The 25,642-nt window shown below is 50.7% G+C and overlaps 1 protein-coding gene across 1 annotated transcript in view; it reads right to left on the bottom strand.

Annotated features, from left to right (window-relative positions):
- Positions 1–25,642, bottom strand: part of Nkd1 (NKD inhibitor of WNT signaling pathway 1) — a 75,812-nt gene that overhangs the window by 16,300 nt on the left and 33,870 nt on the right. The window contains exon 4 of the mRNA XM_070011947.1: positions 9,127–9,193. Coding sequence (XP_069868048.1) covers positions 9,127–9,193 — 67 coding nt within the window. The remainder of the gene's footprint in view (positions 1–9,126; positions 9,194–25,642) is intronic.

Here is a 25,642-nt window from a genome sequence, read left to right on the forward strand (position 1 = left end):
CAGCAGTGACCTGGTGAGCAGGTTGGCACAGCCCACCCAGACTAAGCTGCTGACAGCTGGTGCTACCCTGTCCTTTGGCAGCCTCTCTCCTCTAAGCTACCCAGAGCAGACACACCTTGCTCTATGACTGGGGTCATTTGGGGTCTGAGCAGACAGGCTCAGAGGGGCAGGTTGTGCACTGCACAATCCCAGAGGCGTGAGGTGGAGGGTGACCCACTTAACAGGCCAACGCCACGGATGTGGGTATAGCTTATGCCATTTCTCCAACAGGTGGCAGGCAGGTGTGGGGGAGGAGCAGCTTTCCTAATTGCTACAAGTGTATCTGAGATGGAAGGGCGTGGTCCTCCTCCTTGTTCAATCGAGCCCCTTTCTGTACAGCCCCACCTAGACCTCCACATCTGTACAGACACAATGCACACTTCCTACACTCCAGGCCCTATGGCCACTGCCCCAGAAGTGCCAGGCTCAGCCTGTCCCATGGGTTCACAGAGTAGAGAACCTACCACAGTGTGACCAGAAGCACCAACTCCTAGGACATCAGGAGGAAGGCTAGGGTGCAAGGCACACCCATCAGACCCACCTACATGGAGATGGGGAACCTGTGCAGGGGAAGGAGGTAGCTCCTATGCAGGCAGAAATCCAATCCCTTGGTGCTATCAACAAATGCCAGCTTATCTTTAACACGATCCAGAAAAGGCCTGGTTGATATTAAGCTTTGGGAAAAAGAAAACAAACAACAGACAAACTGGAAACACAATGCTGACCAAGTTGGTCCCTCTAAAGAAAGACCAGAAACTTCTGGCTTATCAAATGTACAGCCCGTGTCTGCTTTAGCACAGTTACCTGGCATGTTCGTCATGGTGGATACAATGTCAGATGTAACAGAAGCCAGAGATTCCTTGCTGGAGTTTGGGCACATCCTAACCTGCCCCTGGCCCCCTTTCAACTGGCCACGTACACATGATCTGCTCCAAGTATTTTGGTCTCAGGGGACCCTGCCAGGATGCTTCTGTGTCCCCAGTCCTCCAGCAGCAGCTGTCAGAGGGAATGTAGATGAATTTTAATATTAGCCTCTGCCCTACATAATTAGGTGGGTAAGTCTGCTGCCAGTAAAAAGAGAAAGCTATCATGTGTGCATTCCAGGCAAATGGTTTCTCTGCATCAGGCCCTCCTGAGGGTGGGGACCAGAGAGAGACACAGAACTGTTGGTCCCATGGTCACATATACTGGAGGCCAGCCTGCAGCTGCTGGGGAGGTTGCAGCTACACACATGACTGCATTAAGTCCTCTTATAAACACTGAGCAGGGGTGTTGCTGTTCAGGCATTTGACAACAGCAGAAATAATGCTTTAAAAAGTAAAACTGAAATCTAGGTGTGGTCGTGCATGCCTGTAATCTCAGCTACCAAAAACAAACAAACAAAAAAAAGCAAAAGGCTTAGGGCATAGTTTAAGTAGGAAAGTGCTTGTCTAGCAAGTGTAAGGCCATGGATTCAAATTTAGTTCTGGAAAAAGAAAGCGAACAATTGAAATCGGGGTATGATGGTGCCCATCTGTAGCCTTATCATCCCTTGGGAAGTGGAACCAAAAGAGTATGAGTTCAAGGCCAACCTGGGCTACACTGTGATACTCTGTCTCAAAAAAAAAAAAAAAAGAAAAAAGCAAAGTTGATCAGCCATTTTCCCGCTGAAAACTCTCCAAGGTTGCATGTTTCTGAAGGAGGAGGCCAAAGACTTCAGATTCTAGTTGTGGTGTCTTCACTCACACTCTGTGGGATATGGGACAGCTTTCCCAGATGGTCCCTGTGTCTGTGCTGCTCTCCCTGGAATACAGCCTGAGCCCCCTTCCCTGTGAATCGGGGCTTCACACTGCAGAGAGGAAGCTTGTGCTACATCGATACATATGACTGTCCAACTCTTCTCACTGTGGCCGAGACCCACAGCACAGTGCCCGGCACACTGTAGGTGGGTCATTACCACCACCAGCTACTGTCAAAACAAAGTAGCCCGCGGAGCCATGATCTGAACCAGGAGCCACATATTCAAGCTTGCAGGAGAGCTTGGAGCTGGGGGTGGAGGGGGGCACCAGCCTGTTCCCTCACTGAACCACTGGAAAGCCCCTTCTAGATGTCCAGGGAGCCTCCAGCTGGCCCTGCAGTGACAGGCTGACAGCAGGGCAGAGAGAAAGAGGAGGGAGAGGCAGTCAGGGGAGTGAGTGAGAGCTCTGGAGCCTATGTGTACATGCACATGCATGTGCATGTGTGTAGTCACATGTGGACATATGTGGACATGTGCACGTGCATGTGTGTAGTCACATGTGGACACACGTGGACATGTGCACGTGCATGCATGCATGTGTTCAATGTATGAGTATGAATTCACATTTGTAATGACATATATTTGCACATGTGCATACACGTAAATGCAGGGGTGTGTGTATGTTAGTTCCATGGCCTGTGTTTCTAGACCTGGCCAGGGTATTTTAGGGAACTGCGTCCTAGGCTTTTTATGACTTGTGACCCAGACATTCCAGTGAGTTTGGGTTGAGTTTCCTAGAGAACCAGAGGATCCTGGCTGACCTAGTTCTTAGTCTAAGCTCCTGCTTTTCAGGAAAAGCCCCCTAGGACCCCACACAGAACGCCCGGGTATCTTCAGCTTCTCCATGCTTCCTGAGAGCAGAGGGGCGCCCAGGCTGTGCCCAGCTGAACTGCCCTCTGCTGCAGACACAGCTATAGCTAAAAGGAGAGAGGGGAGAAGGCAAGGAAAGAAGGACGGGACACACACACACACACACACACACACACACACACATACACACACACATACACACTCACACACACTCTCTCTCACACACACACACACAGACATAGACACAGTACTCTGGCTTCAATGTCTCAGCGAGCAGGAGGTTTCAGCCACTCAGCTCTGAGGGTCTAGGGTGACAGTCCTAGGAAAGGTAGGAACAGAGAAGAGCCTCCCTTTAACACCCCCCTCCCTTCCCCTGTCCTCCCCATCCCTTCCCCTCTGCACTCCCCCTTCACTTCCCCTCTTGCCCCCCCCCCCCATCTGAGTTACAACACACCATGGAACTCAACTTTTACAATCTAACCCCGAGCTACTTGAAACTATTAAAACCTTCTTGGTATCTGACACAAGTCAGAATTTCCACTCTTCAAGCTGAGCTTTTATGAAGAACAGACGGAGAGAAACTACGGAGGTAACAAAGTCCTCTTGTTCTCCCTGTCACTGCGGAAACTTAGCCATGGGGGGATGGAAGGGAGGCGTGCGGCCCGCTGACCCCCCACAAGCCAGCCTCCAACTGGGCAGAGCCCACCTTCCCATTCATCTTCAGGGGTTTACGCTACTTCCCAGGGGTCCTCCTCCCCACTTGGGGCTCCGTGGGATTGCCTGGAGCCACTGCCTGGGGTCTCATCAGAACAGGACAGTAAGTGTCTGGTCCTGACTCATTCCCTGAGCTGGTATGAACTCCAAGCTCCATCTGTCTGCCACCAGGCAGCCACAGCCACAGTGGCCCATCCACCTGTATGCGCAATTAGCACCACATCCTACTCTCCTCCAAAGAGGGTGTGGTTCTGCCTTACCCAGCTCCCCAGCTGGCTCTTCCTGCCACTCTGGCCTTTGTTCTCAACTCAAAGCTCATTCTCCCTCCACAGTCCCTGTGGCTGGCTTCTTCCCGGCATCCACATCACCTTAGGCATCACCTCCTCTCCCCATACTTCTCGGCAGAGCCACACACCAGACGCCTGTCAGCGCATTCGCTGGTCTACTATCCCCAGCCTGCCCTCCTCTGAAGGCCCACAGCGGGGTCTCCTGTTTGTGTATGAATCCAGGACCCAGCAGAGCAGTAGCAGTCTTGAGAATATACTGAGGAGACGGAGACCTCCATTCTGTTCTATCTGTTGTGTGATGTTGGCCAGGTCACTTCTCCACTCTGGGATTCAGTTTTTCAACTACAACAGAAGGAATTAAACGCTTCTAAAGAGTTCCCCAGTTCTGTTAATGGTCAAAGCACCGATAGCAAATGCCTGCTATCCTAGCTACTCAGAAGGCTGAGATCCTAGGACTGTGGTTTAAAGCTAGCTTGGGCAGAGTCTGTGGGACTCTTATCTCTGGTTAACCACCAAAAAGCTGCAAGTAGAGTTGTGCCTCAAGTGGTAGAGCACCAGCTTTGAGCAAAAAACCTAAGAGACAGTGCCTAGGCACTGACCTCAAGCTCCAGTACCAGCACATGCATGCAGGCACACACGCGTGCACACACACACACATACACCCCTTGGTATGTGTAGACAGCCTGGGCCCAGACAGTGTGTACTCAGGACCTGCCCAGTAGCTTGAAGGGGGGGGGCCTGATTTCCGTGATTTTCAAGTGTTGACACACACTCAAGGTGAGTGTTTATTGAGTACTCACTGCATGGCAGGCTGTGTGCTGTGTCCCAGGACTCTGAGAGGTGCCCTAACAGGATCAAAGCAACTTTTGGTACTTGCCTCCTTTGATGTGGACTGGGTGGTGACAGAAGTACATCAACCCCAACTGGACCCAAGAAAAGGCCGGATGCATGCCCACTCTCGAACCCTGTTCTCGAGGTTCACGCAAGCTACCTTACTAAAGCACCAAGAAGCAAGTGACTTGCTTGAAGACACAAATCAGATAGTGATAAAGCCAGGCTAGGAGGGGTTGATGGGAGTTAGAATAAAGTGAGAAGTGGCTCCACTTGGGCAAATGATTCAGGAAAGATTCAGGACCTGTGGAAAATTTCTCAGTCCCAGCACTTCTGCTCGGCTTGGCACAGTTGGCAGCTTTGGACTTCCACTCTGGTGCCAGGGGAGCAGTGATGCTGGTGTCTGGGGCCATGTGCAGACGGAGCCAGAGGAGATGGGCAGCAGGGCCAATTGGAGGCCACAGACTTTAGTGGCCTTCCAAGTGCCTGAAGGGCAGAAGCAGCAGGCTGAGCGGGTTCTGCGGAGTTTCATTCTATGCATGATGCAAACAGGTGGGCACAGGGGTGGGGAAATGTGAGGTGAGCCTGGATGGTGAGGCAGGGCAGCCCCAGGCAGACAGGGAGTCACAGGCAGGGAGGTGAGTCCCAGGCAGGCAGGTGAGCCCCAGGCAGGGAGGGAGTCCCAGGCAGGCAGGGAGTCCCAGGCAGGGAGGGGGTCCCAGGTGGGCAGGGAGGTGAGCCCCAGGTGAGCAGGGAGTTCCAGGTGGGCAGGGCAGTTGCATGTAAACAGCAAGAGGGACACAGTTCAGCCCCTTTCTCTTCCACATTGAGTCTGGAAGAGCTTGAGAGCAGGACACTCTCAGGCTCAGCAATTCTTAAGGCCACACAGGGTGACAAGGGTCTGCCAAGCAAGCCTGGCACTGAATTTCACCTCTGGGCACAAGCCATGATGATGGCTGCCATCTGGCTCCATGCTCTGCTGCTCTGCTGCAGAGGTAAAAGCAGGTGGGTTCTGGAGATGAGAAGCAACCCTCCTTCCCCTCCCCCCACCACTGGCCCTGACCCCTGATAGGTCAGCAGAGGGAGGGTCCCTCTCCCTTATCCCACCAAGGCCTCCCTCACCTCCCCAGCCAGCTACGCCCACCCTGTGGCTCCAGCTTGGAACTTTTGATGTTTACTTTGTTCTTTCCTAAGTTCAAAAGGAGCTGGGCCAGCCCTGCACCAAGCCGTCTTAATCCCTTCGCCGCTCCCAGCTGGCCAGTTAAGGCAGCTAAGGCACGGGATTAGGGCCGGCTTCACGGAACAACACAGGAGCTAAAGCCATCCTCTCCTGGGATGGCTAAAAGACTTCTTTTTATCTTCACGCCTCAGATGGCCTTTTCTCTCCCTTAAACAGCCCTCCAGCCTGCCAAGAGGCAATGAACTTGGCCAACAGGAAGACAAAGAAAACATTCAGGACCCTGCTTGTCTTCCTCGGCCAGAAGCATAGACGCATGCTGTAGCCCCAGGGCCAGGCAGGTGGACAGTTGTGTGGTCAGGACTTGTGGCACCTGCCCCCACCAAAATGGCATCTACAGCTACATCTCTACCCTGGAGTGGGCAGGCTCAGGTCACAGTACCAAAGGTCCCTCCTGGGTCCATGGTACATGGACAGGTCCCGGTGCCCACCTGCCCCAAATCAAAGCAACTTCTCTTTCGTTTACTGCTAAAGTTCAAATATTCATGACACGTAATACTGCAGCCTTTTCCACCCAATCTTTCTAGTTTTATTTACCTCCCCTGACCAAAAGGAACTCTTGTGAGTCCTCTGTCCACAGGACAGGCATGTGTGGGGTCCCACGGGACACCAAGGACGGCCCAAGCCTTTCCTCTGTGAACATCATACCACCTGCATCGCTCCAAAACCATCTTGTTCTTCTGTGTAAGCTCTAGCTGTCCTAAGAGATTGAAAAACGACCACCAGCAATCTAGCCCAAACTCTAACTGGGAAACTGAGGCAGGCTGCTGGCTTCCAAGCCCTTCCCTGGTCAGTAGAGGCTTCATAATCCCTGAGCACTGTCGGTAAGGTGCTCAGCCTGACACAAAGCTTTGGGCCTCGGGATCTGATTAAGTACCACTAACCTCCCAACCTGTCCCTGACCGGAGCTGGTCTCTGGTACCCCATTCCCAGGCCGAGGATGACCGAGGTCCTCCCACACAGTGCCGACGTCTCTAAGCCCAGCTCCAAGTCACCACTCTCCTGTGACAGAGGGGGAAGGACCCTCCGGGTGTCACAGCGAGTCACTGCCTCCAAGGAAGGAGCCAGGAGCATGGATCCTCTCACACCTATGCTCAGGTGAGGACTTCTCACTTAAAAGCCAGTCACATGATTTCAGACTTAGCCTAAGGGTCAGAAAGTCCCTAGGAGATGGGCACCAGTCGCTTACACATGTAATTGTCGCTACTCAGTAGACTAAGATCTGAGGATTACAGTTCACAAGCCAGCCTGGGCAGGAAAGTCCAGGAGTCTATTATTTCTAGTTAACCACTAAAGGGAGCTGTGCTTCAAGTGGTAGAGTGCCAGCCTTGAATAAAAAAGCTAATGGAAACAGTACATGGTCTCCCTGATAAGTGGATGCTAAATCCAAAATGTTAGGTGATACGACAAAACCAACAGGACTTAAGAAAGAAAGAACTCCCACTCATCTGGTCGAACCACTACTAAATATCCCCATGCTGCTGATCACATGTATGGTATATAACATGTGAGCACCGTTATATGTTATAGACTGTGATAGACAATTTGCCCCAGGAAAGTTAGAATGAACTTGTGACTTTATTTTATTTTATTTTTTTTTTTGGGTCCAGTCGTGGGCCTGAACTCTGGGCCTGGGCGCTGTCCCTCAGCTCTTCAGCTCAAGGCTAGCACTCTACCATTTGAGCCACAGCGCCACTTCCGGCTTTTTTCTTTTTGCTTATGTGGTGCTGAGGAATCGAACCCAGGGCCTCATGCATGCAAGGCAAGCGCTCTACCACTGAGCCACCTTCCCAGCCCCTGAACTTGTGACTTTAAATGAGCATCATTATTCCACAATACTGTGAAATTCGGAATCACTTAATCACAATAAAAAAAAAAAAAAAGAACCTCGGGGAAGGTAGGGAGGGAAGGGATGGCAGGGGGAAAACAATGGAGGGGGTAACAATGTTCAATAGGAAGTGTACTCATTACCTCACTCATGTAACTGTAACCCTCTGTATAGTATCTTTACAATAAAAAAATATACAAAAAAAAAGCTAATGGACAGTACCCAGGCCCTGAGTTCAAGCCTTAGTACTGGCATGTATACACATACACATACACACACACATACACAGTCCCAGATTTCAGCTCTAACTGGGACTCAGTAAATGATGGATGAAAGAAAGAGCAATGGATGGATGACAAATGGGGGCGACTGGGGTGATCAAGTGAATGATGCTGATCCTAAGGGTAAAGGGTGAGAGGTGAAAGATAGGGACCTGTGAGGACCGATGAGGTTGATGGGTGACAAGATGCGGGACAGGAGGTAGACCTGACCAGAGGATGAATGGAAGGATGCAAGCAGTGCTCAGGATGGGTGGATGAACATGGTGAATGAAGCACCAAGTCCCAGCACCTCTCCATGAGGTAAGGGTAAAGGAACCCTACAGCCGAAACAAAGCTTTCCATCCCCACATTCCTGCCCTTACCTGGGGCCTGCTCAGACGCAAGCAAAGCTTAATATACACACATGCATCCCCTGCCTCCACTCCTGGGAAGCTGGGCAAAAATCTTCCAACTGTTCATCTCCAAGAGCGGTGTGCATATGAGTCAACAGGAGAACTTGCTCAAATACAAGGGGAAGTGCCCAAGAGCCTCCATTTGTAACAGCAACCAGGCTGGATGGGGCCTCCATCCCCAGGTGGCCTAGGCTACCTCTACTATTTTACTCTCCCCTCAAAGCCTAAAACCCAGGGTTTCCTGAGGACCTCTCTACCCCAGCCCTCAGCTCTCCAGCTTGAGGTCCTTCCTCTTCATGTTCTCCAGCTTGGCAAGTCTCTTCTCAGATCCTGAATAAAGTGATGGAATGCATCTCCTTCTGCTACCTGAGGTCGGCAGCGGCAGCACCTGAGCCGCCTGGCGCCCCATGCAGGGAGAGGCTCTCACTCCCCGCCAACAATGAGTGGAAGGCTGGGAAGGCTGACCTGCCCCAGGTCAAGCCAGTGCACTAGGAACCAGCCCCCCATGTCTCTCAGAAACAGGGCCAGAGCAATGGACACAGAGGAGGCAGGCTGACTGAGTTTGCATGTGTGTTTGTGAATCAGTGTGTCATATGTAGCACTCAGCCTACATGCCCACCAATGCCCCGTGGGTGGCCCACACTTGAGCTGATATCAGTATGATGTTCCCAAAGGGGGAAGCTGCGCTGTGAGAGCCTGTAATGCCCAGCTAATGGACACCAGGCTCTGCTGGCTTTGTCCTGGGACAGGACCTCCTGCCTTCCTCCTTCTCTTCCTCCTCCTCCTCTTCCCCCTGCCCCCTCACCAGCAGACCCCATTGTGAGTCACAGCATAGCCTGCAGTCTTCTGGGGCCCATAGGTCACACCGTTAACAAGACTCTTTCCCCACTTTGCTGCTGGGGAAGCAGGGGAAGCATGAATACCAAGTACCTTCTAGCCGGAAGTCCTCCTCTTCCTCCTCACTGAGTGCTTCTCGGAAAACGTCACCCGCGAGCTCCTGGGGAAGACAAGAAGGGACATGAGGGAGGTGTGTCCATCTTTCTGGGCACAGAGTGGAGATGAGATCCTGATGGGATCAGGAGGCTGGGGTGGGCCCAGTACATTAGTACATGTGACTAGTCAGCCATAGCCGCGCTCTGTATAGCACCAGAAAAGCTGCCTAGAACCGCACATCTTGCAGAGGGCATCATCTCCTTCCCTGGGAACCCCTAGGCAAGATCAGAAAGTGCCCCTTATCCATCAGCTAGCCAACTTCACAGAACCAAGCCCAGCATGTTTCCTGTGGGCCTCAAGAGGTGGCCAAGGTCTGGCTCTTTCCTCAACAACGTTAGGTCTCCAGGACCCGGGGGCTCCGTGGTGGGTTCCTTCCCTCCCCAAAATGACTTCACTGCCTATGGGTCCTGCTGAGCCCCACTTACACCACATCTCATCCTGCACCTACCTTGCAGACACTGGCCTAACTCTTGCTAGCCCTCGCTTGTCCCTGCCAGTGAGCTAGGTATCTGACACTGCAGCCATCCATGGTGAGCACGGTCCCTGCACTCGGGGTGAGGAAAGTTTCACTGGTCCACAGACAGCGCAATATCTGTGCTATGCAGCATCTATCCAAAAGTCTAAGAAGAATGACTGCAAATATGCAAGAAGTGAGACCAAAGCCTGTCAAAGGAGCTTCTATATTTATTGATTTTTCTCTCACAAAGAGTCTGGGTATCAAAGAAAATTATTTTAGACAAAGCTAAATAAGACCTCTTAGTTCAGGACTTATCAGAGCCTTTATTGTAGTTAATAGCACTGAATCTCTACATGTTGGTATATATTGCATTTTCCAACTCTATTTAGACCATGGGATTTTGCTTCTCAAAGGCATATGTGTTTCATGATCCAAGCAATCTACTTTGGAAAACACTACTCTTGGGGGTTCAGATAAGGGTTGGGGGATTATACCACCTTCTCCCTTAATGCCTACAAGGATGTTCTAATATTCCCCCTCAAACCCATGAAAGGACAAGCAATAAAAAGCCCAAATGCAGCAGCTGTCACCAAATTCTCTTTGTGAGAAGAACAAAAAGAAAAAGGAGAAACATCCGCTCCTTGGTGAGAAAAACAACAAAATCCCTGCACCTTAAATGCTTGAAGCAGGGCCAGGAGTATCTTGGAGACACCCCCGCGGCTGGGGGTCAGCTTCCTGTTCTCTGGTTTCTTGTTTTAAAGATAAACAGCCTTGAGTTCTGTGGATGAGGATGGGTCTGTTCTGTTCAGAGTCTTCTTTGAAATCTCTCCGGGGCACTGCCCTCTTTCCCAACGGTGGTTCAAATGTGGCCTTCCAGGCTCTCGGTGCACCATTTACTTCAAAACCAGGCTATGCTCGACACTCTCCTCCTCTGCCAATTATTATAATGGCAGAACATTTCCCAGGCTTGTAAACTGGCTGTTTGTGTTAACAGAGCAGAGTTGACAGGGGAGCTTGGAGACAGTGACAGAAAAAAGACACATACAGGTGGCATCCTCAGACGGCTGGGACGCCCCAACAGCCAATTAAAGCCTGGTTTTCATGCTGGGAAGTGGAAATAGACACACACACACACACACACACACACACACACACACACAGGGGCACAAGCACACACATGTGCAAACACCACTGCCACCTCCCTCCAGGGGCAGCAACAGGCCAAACAGACGTCCATCCTAGGTCGGCACTGACAGCCTTTTAAGACCCTATTTGATGGAATTTAGAGTCCAGATGCCACTCTAATGGAGGAGTGGTGAAGGCACTACATTGGCGCCTGCTTCACACCCATCATGAAGTCCAGTGCTCTGGCTGGGAAGGGCTCAAGCAGAGTTCTGGCCAGTTCTGGGTGCAGCCTCTTACCACTAACTGGTACCATCTCTGTAGCTGCAAGCACTCATTGGCCTGCTGGCCCACTGACGCTCCACCACGATGGAAAGCCAGCATGTCCACTCTGCCATATTTTACAGGGTCTACATTGAACAGTGCCATGGTCCTCACAGTGGGTCACTAAACCCCAGATCAGCCAGCCCCGGGTTATGTCCGGGGCTCCAAGCCCACTCTTGTTCTCATACCTCAGTCTACTCATCTGTAAAATGGACCCAGAAATGAACCACATTCCCTGTGCATTACCTGCATGTCAGGCACCATGCCAGGCTCTTCATGCATTCATGTACCATGACTGACACAACAATTCTGCTCTTCCACCTCTCCAAGAATAAATCATTTGTAAATCACAAACAGATAAGCATTCCCCATCCTCAGGGACACCAGACAGAATAGGACACTGATAGCCATGCATAGCATTCCTCATACATCCCAGAGCCTGGGCGCCAATGGTCCTGGGTTTAAGTGAGGTAAACCCTCAAGAGGCTGGAGGCTGGCTGTGGACTATCAACTGGGTTCCTGGTCAGCTTCAGACACCCAGCCCAAGGTAGAATTGCCCACCTTGTAGGCACACCAGCTGAGAAGGCCAAGAGACAGGGACAGGAGACACGTTTTAGAGTACAGGGGAAAAAAGTCCTATCCAACAGCTCTGTGGTCAGAGATCAAGTACTTTCCTCTTCCCAGTGGATCTCAAAAGCCCTCAGGACTTCCCCACAATGTAGGGACATGGTCCTGCCCTCCAGTGCAGCCTTGAGAGCCTACATGCAGGCCCTGCGGCTAGGCCCTTTGCATTACCCTATAGGAAGACAGGGGCTGTGGAGAGGAGTCACTCAGACCCACAGGGGCCCAGTGTAGAGGGAGCAGAACTGGAATCAGGCAGATCTTGAGCAAAGCTGTGAAGAAGCTCTGCCCATCTGCACATGGGCCAGACAACACATGTGACATCCCAGGGTGGCTGTGAGGAAACAGCCTCGTACCTGATCACCTGGTACTGCAGTGGAGTCGGACACATTGGTGACGACTGTTTATCCATTCTCCTACCATTATTAGCAAACAGCTGCTAGGAAACAGCTGGGAGGCATGGAGCGACTGACCAGCCTCCAGATTGCCTCATGGACTCCTGAGGACATAGCCCCAGCCTGCCCAGCACTCTCTTATTCCTTGAGCTAATCCCCACTGCATCACTGAGAGACACCTCAAAGGATTCACGTTGCGGATGAGAACCTGAGGCACAGAGCAGTCAAAGGACTTGCCTGACATCACACAGATAGTAAGTGCCTGAGCCTTCACTTTCATGATGGCCCCTCTTTGTGAGCAGCCTGTGAGTGGAGCTTGGTATGTAGTGACCATCTTTCGATTCTTCTGTCCCCACCATTCTGGCTAGGTCCCAGGCCTCTTCCCTGCTGGCCTCCAGAATTGATAGTTCCAAGTTCTGACGAAAGCCCTTCCTGGATCCTCACAACTCTAGCCCAGGGGACTAGTTAGTTTGGTGGCCTCTTGGGAAACAGGACCTAACAGGCCTCCCAAGTTCCAGCGCTGCCCCACACTGGGCCCCAGGAAGGGAGGCCAGCTCCTGCGGCCAGCACCAGCCCCAAGCCCAGACTCGCAGGGCTCAGTGCCTTATAAGGCTTCCAGGATGGGGAAACCACATCAAAGCAGGGCCGTGGGGGGCAGGCTGGTGTGGGCTGGGGATTTTCCTTTGTCTTGAAGACGTCATCCTTCCCCTCCCACTGCCCCAGCAGGTCTGTGTCAATCTTTCTGTTCTCTAAGAGTTCACAGATGTGGTGCCACAGGCTTTCAAAGCCAATTCCCGGTGCCCATGGAACCCAGCAGGACATACACATTCTAGGAAAGCAGTGCTGAGATGCTCGTGGGAAGAGAAGGCTGAGTGAGGGCTGCCTCCTAACCCTTAGATCCAAGCGGCCTGCCTGGAGCTGCTCCAGGAAATGCCTGGCAGGCTCGCTCTCCCCATCCTGCCAGGCCTTCCTAGGCCTCTTGTCCCCTCTGAGGAGGTAGGACATGGCCTGTCCATTCGCCAGCACCGTGTAGACCTGGCTTGGGGGGCCCCTGTCACCCTCAACAGCTGAGAGGCAGCAAATGTACAGGCCTCGTTTTTTTCTGGGCTAAAAAATGAGGACTTAGACGTCAAAGAGGGCACATGAGATGTAGAGAGGATGCCCAGGGGGCATCTGGTACAAAGTTGGGACACACAAAATGACAGCTCCTATCTTTCTACAGTACCTTCCTCTGGCATGTGCTTGGAAATGTCTCCAGTTGGTCCTTACAATCACCCAAGGCCCAGCAGTCGAACCTCTGAGTCCACTCTGGGACCAATACGCAGGGGCAACAATGAGGCCCATTCAAGTTCAAAGCAATATTCAAGACTCCTATTAATGAACAGTCAGAACCACCTCACCTGCCACCGAAAGACACTAAACTGGTTTTCTACGTGGAACACCACCGTACAGGTTCAAAAGGGTGGAGCAACCTGCCCACCCTGCCGTGGAGAGTGCCGCAGCACAGGAAGAGTAAGGGACACAGCTAAACTATCTATATGGCTGGGAAGCACCAAACGCATACCTGTACATAGGTACAAGCAAAGGATGAAGATCCTCAGCTGCAGGGAGAGGCAAGGGCAGCATCAGAAATCTCAGTCTTGCTAGAATTGCTCTATTTCTGCTCAATGGGAAAGTTGTCCCTCTGTCTCCTTCAGACATGGGTTCCAGGATACTTATGGGAGGCCCAAACAAAATCCTTGTTTTTTGTTTTTTTGTTTTTTTTTTTTTTTTGTCGATTGTGGTGATTGAACTCTGGGCCTGGGTGCTGTCCCTCAGCTCTTCAGCTCAAAGCTAGAGCTCTACCACTTGAACCACAGTGCTACTTCTGGTTTTCTGGTGGTTTAGGGTTACAGGTGTAAGCCACTGACGCCTGGCTTGTTTTTTGTTTTTGTTATTTGTTTTGCTTTTTTGTTTGTTTTTTGCCAGTCCTGGGGCTTGAACTCAGGGCCTGGGCACTGTCCCTGAGCTTCTTTTGCTCCAGGCGAGAACTGTCCCACTTGAACTATAGCGCCCCTTCCAGCTTTTTCTGTTTATGTGAGAAATTGAACCCAGGGCTTCATGCATGCTAGGCAAGCACTCTACCACTGAGCCACATTCCCAGCCCCTTTATTTTTTATTGTTTTTTGTTTTTTTTGTTTGTTTGAGACAAGGTCTTACTTTGTAGTTCAGGCTGCAGTTGAACTCACATTCCTCCTTCCTTCTCTCAAGTGCTAGGATTAAAAGCATGGACCACCATACCCAGCCCCCAGAGACTTTACATCATCTTTAGACTACTTATAATACCCAAGACATTGTAAATGCTATGCAAATGGATATTATGCTGTACATGTTAGTAAAGTACAATGTTTTCTTCTCCATCCAGTGTCAGTTGAGTCTGTGTATGTGGAATCCCCATATACAAAGGGATAGCTATACATCTACAGGTTACTTTAGGTGACTGTAGCCTGATTCAACAAGACTTTTTCAGAAGATGAAGTCAGCAGATGAAGTAACAGGTGCCAAATATTCCAGAGAAGGTGGCAAGGCAAGTTTGAATGCTCAGTAGGCCTTCTTATGTCCAGAATGGGCAGGAGGCTTGATGAAGTTCAAGGTCCTGCTCAGTTGTAAACATGCTAGAATTCTAGCTCCTTCTCCCACACCTCATCAATGATCTGGTCTTTTGGAGGGGGATAGGGGGTTCCTCTAGAGCTACACCCTAGGAAACAGAAGAGAAAGGGAAGACAAGCCCCGCTTTCTGGGCCTCTTTCTCAGTGTGGAATACCATGCACTCTAACCTGTAGACCTCTGTCTTTCTGCCCAGTTTCCCCCTTGATTGGTCCCCAGAGCTATTCTACTCACAGCCACAGCAGGCTAAAGGTACTACTAGGGAGCTGTCCACATCAGGTCAACATACAGGCCAGGGAAGCAAAGGCTGTCACCATCCCAGGGCTGGGGAGATGGGACACAAGGCTCCCAGAGGCTCTGACTCCATATCAGGGATTTAGAGATACTATCCTCCCCAGGGACAGGAAGAAAGCAAGCTCCCTCCCTGTAAAAGCACTGGGACCTGTTCCCCAGAAGTGTGGGCAGCCTCTCCTCAGACATCTGAGCCTGCCACAGCCACAGGTCACCAGCAGTGGCTCTTGGCTCAGTCTGCCCAGTACTCATCCCAGCTGCAGCCATGGGATCCTCCTAGCAGAAGCTGGTGAATGACATTCCCTCTGGGACCCAATCACATCCTGTCTCAGCTCTGCTTCAGTCAGATGCTCGCTCACACAGAGCAAAGAAGGCAGAGACAGCACCACATGGGCTTCAGGTTGCTGCCCTTCAAGCAGAACCTGATTGGTTCTTTGTATCATTGCAATCTGGGATGGTTATAAAAGCCATTGAACTAACCAGGCACCTGTGGATCATGCCTGTAATCCTAGCCACTTAGGAGGATGAGATTTGAGGATCGTGGTTTAAAGCCAGCCCAGGAAGAAGGATCCATGAGATTCTTATTTCCAATTAACCACCCAAAATCCAGAAATAGAGCTGCGGCTCAAGTGACAGAGCACTAGCCTTGAGCTAAAATCTAAGAGACCCAGGCCCAGAGTTCAAGCTTACTACTTGGACAAAAAATAAAAAAGAACCACTAAACTTTCATCATCACTAACAAAAGCAAGGTTGAGCTTCTGGTACTAAATGAAGACTCCCTCCCATGGCCCCCAGGGCCAGGTCACAGACTCCTGAGACTGCAGTTGGTATTTCTGACACACCTGGACACCAGCTGTGGGCAGAGGTTTCTGCCACCCCTCTATGTGGCCCGCCACAGCCTCTCTCCTCTCCCCCCTCCACTTTCAGGGCTGGCCTTTGCCTCAGCCCTCAAGGAGCAGCCTTCCAGGCTCCAAAGACATGGAACTGTGATTAAAATTCCTCACATTGCTCCCAACTATTTTTATCTGCTCAAAATGTAATCCGAGCACCCCTCACTGTATACCCAGCCTCGGTTCCCCATGTCTGGGCCTCCGCCTGAGCTCACAACCTGGGCTGGAGGGTCTGGTGCTGGGAAGGTGGACATTTAGCACAGAGGGGACAGCAGAGCATGCAGGGGGGTGTGGGTGTCAGGCCTGAGACCCCACAGAGAGTGAGTGGCCAAAGTCTGCTCCTCAGATTGCTGTCACCCCAAATCCTGCCATTTCACAACTTGCTCCATAGTGAGGTCCCATTCAAGCTACTGGGAGCACTTAATAGTTCTCTATAAACTAGACACCCCCTCTCTCCCTTCCTCCCTCCATCCTTCTCCTTCCCTTCTTCCATTCCTTTTCCCTCTCCCCTCCTTTTCTTGAACAAGATCAGTAAAATCATGGGTGTGAGAACTAGTTTTATTTTGTTTTTTAAAAAACATAATTCAAATTGAACACCAGTGGCTAATACCTCTAATCCTAGTTTACTCTGGAGGCTGAGATCTGAGGATCATGATTTGAAGCCAACCCCAGCAGCAAAGTCCATAAGACTCATTTCCAGTTAATCACCAAATAACTGAAAGTAGATCTATGGCTCATGTGGCAGAATGTTAGCTTTGAGAGAAAAACAAACAAACAAACAAACTCAGGAGCAATGCCTAGGCCCTGAGTTCAAGCCCCAGGACCAGTACAAAGAAACACCCCCCCCCCACACACACACACACTTCATACCAAATATAGACAAAATCATTGATGCAAGATTTCCCCACTTAGCACTTCCAGTTCCAACACCCAGAAGACCAGGGAACATGCTCTGGGAACTATATGGATAAAGGATCTGAAAATGCAGTCTTGTGCCTCTCTGCCCCTCTGCCCCCTACCCTGACCCCATGCCAGGCCAGTTATACCAGAGGAGGCCAAGTGCTCAGCAGGAGGTTCCAGGCTCTTCCCCAAGGTTCAGGTACCTGGTGTGGATTGTAATTTCTAAATATGGGGGGAAAAATGGCCCATGGGAAAAATCAGGCATAAACTGACAGACAGGGTAAATCTGATTACCCAGAATGCTCTCATCTCAAACTGTGGCATCTCAGCAGGGTCAGGGGTGACTCAGTGCAGGGCAGACTGTAGAGAATAGGCCAGCCATTAGCTTGGCTGGACTCTTCCTTGAAGTAGCCTGAATTCAGAGGTATTTTCTTAAAGGAAACCCAGAGCCAACAGGCTGGGGCATAGGAACAACTGGGATCATGAAGATAAAGGATATTGGTAATGGATAATGGTGACAGCAGACTCTAACTAAACACCCACAGCCTAGGAGTCCCTATTCCCATCCTCATGAGCTGTGAGGAAGGCTTGGGGGTGACAGACTCACTGCAGTGGGCAGTGAGTTTTGGCCTGGCTCCTCTGGCGTACACTAGGAGACTCTTCACAAATGACTACACCTGTGTATGCCTCAGTTTCCCCTGTGTTGTGAAAGGGAGCTGAGAATGGAGGAAAGCACCCGGCCCACTGCCTGGCAGTTAGCATGTCCTCTGCAGGAGCCGCGGCTCCCTCTTCTTTATTCTTCTTCTTCACACTCTCCCCTCAACCACGGTCTACAGGGATCAGACAGCAGTGAAGCTGGACAGTCCTGTCTCAACCATCCCTCAGGCCTCAGAAACTCTACCTCCACCCGTCACCCACCCTCAGCACTTGGCAAGATCTCTGCCCTCTGATCTAGTCCCCTCTCACTGACCACACCAGGCAATGCCCACCACACTGCTGACCCTGGCTGCTGGCCACCATGTGGCACAGCCAAACTTATAACAAGAGGCCCGGGGGCCACAGGCACCTCTGCCCAGAGTGCAACTGGGCTGCTTCTACCAGCAGCTGTTGGCCTGGCCAGTCCCCAGGTCTGCTGCCCGGGGCCAGCCTGTGTGCCCTGCTGAGCAGGGTGGCTGTGATCCAGGTCACTTAAGAATGTAGCTGTCATTGTTCACTGATGGACAGAGGTCATCTCACTGTGGGGAAGGATGCACACTACTGCCCAGGGCAGCAGCCTGCCAAGTGAGCAAACCCACAATGACAGGAGACTCTGGGATCCTTCACCAGCCTCAGGAGCAAGAGATCAGGCCTCTTGCCTTTCTTAGCAGAGCTACAGAGATACAAGATGATCCTTTCTACTCATACATCTTGGAGCCTCTAGGGAATAATGAGGGGCCGAAGCCAAACTCTCAGACACACATACATATGCACACATGTACATACGCATAGAATCACACATGTACACAAGTGCACTATGCATGAGCACATGCATACAAAACATACAGATGCATATATACAGAGATGGACATGTACGGCATGCATCACATGCACATGTACCCACATGCATACACAGGCACACAGGTATGCATGCACATGGGCAATATGTGCACGTGCACTCATAAGTACATGCATGCTCATACACATGTACACATGCCATGCACATATATACTACATACATGCACACATATATGCATAGACGGGAAGACAGACACACATGTAGCCTCCCTCATCAGAGAAGCATCTGGCTGCCCTGCTCCCAGCCCCTCTAGGGATCACTTTTGCAGATCTTGTCTCTGTCCTCCCGCCCTACAATCCAGCTCTGAGAACCTTCTCTCCATTTCTCCCACAGGACGGTGTGGTGTTCCCAACCCCAAGAGCCCTGTGCCTTCCCTGGCCCTCTGCCACCCACACACCAGAGTGGAGGTGATACACAAACAGGCCGAGGTTCTGCTGTGCAGGGACACAATACTGCAGTAAAGCTGAGGATGGAGCCATCTCCTGTGCCTGGCCAGCTTTCTGGGCTGTTTAAGTTGCTCTCTTCCCTAAAACATGCAATGCCTTCACAAGGAAAATCAAGACAAAATAAAATAATCAAACAAAGCTGTTTTCCAGTAAAACCATGATGTGGCCCTGCTGTCTGTGTCATACCACCAAATGCTCACCAGCCACCACAAACTGTGTATATCCCAGCTGACTCGTGGCACCCCCCAAACCTGTACCCCTCTAAGAATTCCCTGACTTCAAACATGACAGCTCTCTCTGTCCCAACCCCTAGAGTCATCTGAGCTGATGCTTTTCTTCCACCCCTTCATTCAGTCCATCTGTGTATCCTGGCATCCTGTCGGCTCCCCCCTCCCCCATCCTCACCTCATCTACCCTGCGCTCCAGGCCTCTGTCCTCTCTCATCTTTGGCACATTCCCACCCCAGGACCTTTGTACTTGCCACTCCTTCTGCCTAGAATGTTCCTCCAGACAGAGTATTTCTCTCTCCTGCCCTTCCTTCAGGGTTTTGTTGTCACTCTGCAACTTGGACAAGGTCTTTCCAAACCTCTAAAAAAAAAAAAATCATAGTCCTTGCCCTGGCACTCCCTCATCCTGTCCCTGCCGCATGTTCTCTGGGGCCCTCACCATGCGGGACAGCCCACATATCCACGCAAGACAGAGGAAGGCTCCGCAGGCACGTGCTGGACACCACACACAGTTCTATATTTACTGACTGCACTTCCTTGCCCCAAGAACATGACTGCAGCCACTGACACCACCCACGTGGCATCAGGGTCAGAGACACGCGTCTGGAGAGACAGACAGGCACCAAAATGCTCTGAGAGGTGGTGCCCGGGGCTGGATCCCAGCTGTTCATCGTGAATATGTGAGGTCACTTATACAGGAAGAAAGAGAAGCCAGGCACTTTGAAGGCAACACACTAAAAACAAGCCGAAATGGGCACCAAATTGGTTCTATGCTGACGTACATGCAGATGCTTTCCAGAAATGCCTGAGCCCTTGCCTGCTAAGTCTTGCAAGTTTCTGGTGAGATGGGAGGTTTTCTGATTGCAGCCAAGAGGGAAGGTGAGGCTGCAGGCCTCTACTAGATCCCCACTCCCTGCATTGCTCCCCACAAGCTGCCCATTGGGCCATGAAGGCCCAGCCAGTCCCTGCCTGCTTCTTGCTCTCTGACTGTACCCTCAGAGGCAACAGGCTGCGGACTCAGCCTTACGGAGTAATGCAGGCAGGTTTGATTCCAGACATGGCGGAAGGCTAGTTTATCATGTCAAACAGGTATGGTGAAGACCCAGGGTCATCCCAACCCCACCACAGATCAAAAGTAGTGGAAATCTGAGGCACTGTGGGCCCCTGCAGGCTGGGCAGCAGCTTGTGTGAGGGGACTGGGTGGACCGTGGAAGGTTCCAGGAGGTTTGGCATACGCCGTGAGGTGTCATAAAGTATATGGCAGAGATCCTTGCACACCTGAACCTCTCAACAGCACACAGAGGCCAAATCAGTGAGTGTCACTCCTCTTTACAGATAGGGAGACTAACGGTGTACAGGGAAAGCAGGGCAGGGCTGCAGCTGGGAAGGTACCATTCCGGTGAGGTTCTCAAGAGGACCATGGCGCTGCAGTAGAAGAAAGGCCAAGGCAGTCCTACACCCCAGGTTGGGGTCCAGCCAGGCAGAGCCTTGGGGAAAGGTCTTGACCTGCAAGAAGCCAAACTTCCTGCTCCCCAGAAAATGCCACTCAAAGTGGAACACTGAACACTGGGGAGCACAAACTACCAGCTACAAGTCCATTTGTAAACTTTAGCAAAAATCCCTCTGTGTCCAGATGGAGAAACTGAGGACCTGAGTAGGGTCATAAGCCAAAGAGTGGCAGAGCCACAGCAGACTCCAATGTCTGACCAATGATGACCAATGCATGGCTTTAGCCAAGCTAGGGAGATGCAACTTTAGGATCTCTTCTCTTAGGTGTATGAGAACCTTCTATCGCCTGACAGGAAGACTCTAGGCAAGAAAGACATCAACACTGAGGAAAACAGACCCAAGAAGTTGAGGAAGGAAACAAGGTTCTGACAACAGCATTTGAGGCCTAGATCAAACTATGCCAGAAGCTAGGTAGATCCCCTAGAGTACTGAGTGGGATGAGCCACTAAGTCTCTCCTTTCCGTTAAATCAGTTTGAGCTTGTTTTTCTACCATGGGCTGGTGATAAGCCCTATACAGTCAATCCTCCTCTTTCCTAGCACAGGGCTGGGCACAGGGTCAATGCCTGAGAACACTTAGCTTTACCCTTCATGGAGAAAGCCAGAGTGGGGTTATGGGAAAGCCTGGGTTTTCAAGTCCTAGAGGCTCAGTTTCCACCTCAGTTCTGTCCAATTTTACTCCAGCATCTAGAACAATGAATCTGAATCTCTTTAAGCCTGTTTCCTCAGCTATAAAACACAGACACACATCCATGTCTGGGGTGCTTGCCAGCAGCTTCCTATCACCCTAACAACCACATGAGACAACCAGCTTACAAAGAGAAAGGCTCATGGGTTTAGAGAGCTAGTCCTAGATGAGACTGATCCAGGGCTCTTAAGTTTCTGGTTGGGCACCAATGATGGCAATGAGGAAGAGAAAGCAACAGAGTAAACCACTCACATGATGGCTAGAGTGCAAAAGAGAAGGTGGAGGGAGCCTACCCCTTTTAGAGAAGGCATGCCCCCAGTGACTTAAAGACCTTCCATTAGGCTCCACCTCTTAAAGGGTCCACCACCTCACAATAGGCCACCTCCGAGATCAAGCCTTTATACTACAGACTGTATACCGTGGCAAGTGCCCATATAATTTTACTATCTAAAGCAGGGCACTTTTGAGAGGGAAAGGAAGAACATGAATAAGCTGAGACCACAGGAGCAAGTGAGCTGTCAGGGGTAAACGGACCAGGGGATACATTATGGACTGGACCCTGTGCCTTCTACTGACAATCCCCAGACCGTCTCCACGGTGCGCTGTGGATGATGACCTTATGAATGTGGCTGACTCAGTGAGGCCAGGGTCTGTACATTTTCCTCCCCCTCAACCACTGAAGTCTCTGCACTCCACCCAGCACACACAGAGACAGGAAATGAACAGCGCACCTCCCTCTTCCTCCTCTGCAGGGAATCTGCCCTGTGTGTTAAGAATCCCACACCGGGCATGGGCAGCAGGGGTGAGGAGGGCTGTGTGTCACAGTGGGGAGGGCACAGGCTTGGCGAGAACCTGGACATGCTGGAGCCACTGCCTCCAGGAGCCTCAGGAGGCTCTGCCCTACTCAGCAGACCACGCCCCCTGCAGCTCCACACAGTGGTGGCCACGACAACGTACTGGCCCCAGGACAGCTTTCACTGATCTGGGGCCAACATGGACTGGCCTGGAGCCTGCTACCTCTTCCAGCACAGGCCCTGGCTTATGGTCAAAATCCAGGCCGGCGTCTCCTACAGCCTGGCCAGTTCCATCCACCATGGCAGCCAAATCACTATCCAAATGCAAACTGGGCAGGTGCAAAGGCCCTCCACTCCAGAGTAGCATGCACATGCATGCACACATGCATGCACAGAGCCAGGCTGCTCCACTCCTGAGTAGATGGCAGCCCTGCCCTTCAGGGCTTGGCCCACCCCAGCTCTCCAGCCCCACACCAGGGTGGCCTCTGCTTACTTCTTTGTCCAGCCAGGCCTACAGCCTGAGGTCCGCTTCCTGGCTCACATCCCAAGCCAAACAGCATATGTTTCCCCCACCTGCTCAGCAGCCATCATTGGCCCCCATTCCCACCAACTCAAGGCCTTCTCAAGTTTTGCCCTAGAGCATTTTCAGTCCTGTTGGCTGTGCTGAATCAATTATTATGGTGGGAAATAAGGCCGGTTTGAGAATGGGTGTTCTGCCTCAGTTTCCCCCATTTGTACAAATGGAAAAGACAGGGCAAGAGAGTGTCTCAAAGGCTTTCCTACCACCAGGGTCCGTGATGCTACAGCGCAGACAGGGTCAGTTCATCCAGCACAGGCCCCTCCCCTCCCTTGGCAATGCTGTCATTATTAAGCCATCCTGAAGGCAAACCAGTCAATCCTTAATTCTGTCTGTTCAAGGAGGCAAAGGTCCTTGAGAGAGAAGGAAAGAAATTGGGGAGATGCATGATTCTTCAACTGGACAGCACTGGCTGCAGTGGTCACGGACAGAGGCAGCTCTGGAACCAGGTCCAGCCACGCTGCACATATACCTTGCAGACAGCGCCTGAAGGCAAGTTTATATAATAGTTTAATAGTTTGATACATGCCATAAAGTTTTAGGGTGTGGAATTTTCCACACGTGGCTTTGGGTAGCACTCAGGAAGTTGTGGATTCCAGAATGTTTTGGAATTTTAGATTGGACCACTCCTGCTGTCTCTGCCTGCAATCATCAACAAACACAGAATCCCTCAGGAAAGACCCCAGCAGATTCAGCTTGGAAATTTGGACCTTGAAAAATAATCATTATCAGGTTAATTTTAAAAACAGGACAAGTCCTAGTGGCTAGGACCCCATAATGATTCTACAGGGAGCAGCAGCCTGGCAAGGCAAGAGACCTGACTCAGGCCAGGTGAGGATGGTGGTTGGTGCTATGTGGGGCTCCGTTTCCTCCTCTGGGTGGTGGAGGATATACAAAGTCTACCTACAGAACAGCTGTGAGGATTAAGTCAGGTCTACCAAGTATTTGAAACTGAATGCTGTTCATTGGAAGTAGTCTATCAACTCTGGTTACACAGGGCCAAAACAAAGGTGAGCATGAAGCCCATGGGGAAAGAAAGTTTGAGCCTAAGGATAAAAACAGCCATCACTGCACATCCATAGCCCTCACTGAGCACACAGAAGGAGCCAAAGGAGCATGGGAAACTCTTCCTACTGAGAAGATGGTGCCCCAGGCACTGCTGGTCTGGTGTCTATATAAGTACAGGGCAGGGAGGCTGAACCCAGGGGTCCTGAAAAAAACAAAGGCTATTACCCATAATACAAGGTAGAAGAAGCACACATGCCGTAGAGGGCTTCCACATGATCCGGGGAAGCCTAAAGATGAGCCCCCTCAAGGTAGCTCCCAGACTAGGCTGGTACAGGAAGGCACCATCTGTCTGTTATAATCAGGAAAGCTGACTGGGACACTGTGCTTGGTGGCTGATTCCTGGGAACTCAGCTCCACATTCTCTCTGCTTTTGTGTATATCTGAACATTTTTATGACAAAAATTTCTGAAATATATTTTGAAATTTTTTTTTTGTACTCGGGATCCAACTCCAGGCTTCAAGCTTACTAGACAAGTGCTTTACCACTTGGGCCATGCCTCTAACCCTGCTTTTTGTTTTAGTTATTTTTTCAGATAGACTCCTCATGGTTCTGCCCAAGTTAGCTTGAACCATGATTCTCCTTTCTCCTACTTCCTGTGCACCTGGGATTACATGTGTTCATTAGTATATCCAGATTTTGTGTGTGTGTGTGTGTGTGTGTGTGTGTGTGTGTGTGTGTGTGTGTGTGTGTGTGTGTGTGTGTGTGTCCACACACACTGGACCTTTAGGCACAATGAAATCACAGCAAAGCAGGAAAGGACCAAATAACATTTTATTAACTCATTTGTTTTATGAACTCATTTACCTGACCAGAATAGACATTGCTACATTGCCTATCAATGATGGAACCGAAGCACAGAGCAGGTAAGAAACCTGAGCAAGAAACCATGAGTCCTGGCCACTGGGCACATGAGGAACTGATCTGGAAATTAGCACCAAAAAAGTATATTTTGGCCCTTCCTGGTACTTGAACTCAGGGTTTGGGCATTGTCCCTGAGCTTTCCCACTCAAGGCTAGTACTCTACCACTTGAGCCATAGCTCAACTTCTTGCTATTTGGTGGTTAACTGGAGATCAGAATCTCATGGATTTTCCTACCTGGGGTGGCTTCAAACCAGGATTCTCAAACTCAGCCTCGTAAGTGGGATCAGAGGCATGGGTCACTCGCACTCAGGTTAAAATCTTTAAAATTCAAAGTGTGGAGTTTAGCCTAAGATATTGTGAGGAAGCAGTCTCAGGGCCCACCGTGGCTACGTTTATCTGGTCCCCATGCAGACACTTTGGAATTTGAGAAGCCCTGAAGAAAGCCAAAGGTGACAACATAGAGCTGATACTTCTATACTTAGCATGAACCTTATTTTTAATACATGGAAGTAATGTGCATGTACTAACTCACTTGGTATTCACAAGAAGTCTGATGTAGGGACTGTGGCTATCCCATTTCATTCATTAATTCATTTATTCATGTGCAATACTGCAGTTGGACTTGGGGTCCCATGTTTGCTGTCCAGGCACTCTACTGCTTGAGCTAGACCTCTATCCCTTCTTGTTTTACTTTTCAGATATACTCTTGTTTTTACTTAGATGTCTCTCAGAATTCTTTAGATCTCTTCCTCCCAAGTTTATGGGATTGTAGATGTAAGGACTGCGCCCAGTCTACTTATTTATTTTGCAAGTCAGGCCTTGCTATGTAGACCAGGCTGTCCAGGAACTCAGCATCTGCCTGCCTCAGCCTCCCAAATGCTAAGATTACAGGTGTGCTCCACCATGCCTCATATCTATCTCCATTTTACAGATGAAGATGCTGAAACTCAGTAACTTGCTCCAGGACACACAGCTTGGGTGCAGGAGAGCTGGTTGCATACTGGGAAAGGAATGGGAACTCAGGGGTCAGTAAAGCCTCCAGTAACTTAACAGATGAATGCAAGTAGCCCCCGCCCCCATTC

The sequence above is a fragment of the Dipodomys merriami genome, unplaced genomic scaffold (genome assembly GCF_024711535.1).
Source record: "Dipodomys merriami isolate MVZ:Mamm:240054 unplaced genomic scaffold, mDipMer1.0.p SCAF_85, whole genome shotgun sequence".
NCBI classification, from domain to species: Eukaryota; Metazoa; Chordata; class Mammalia; order Rodentia; family Heteromyidae; genus Dipodomys; species Dipodomys merriami.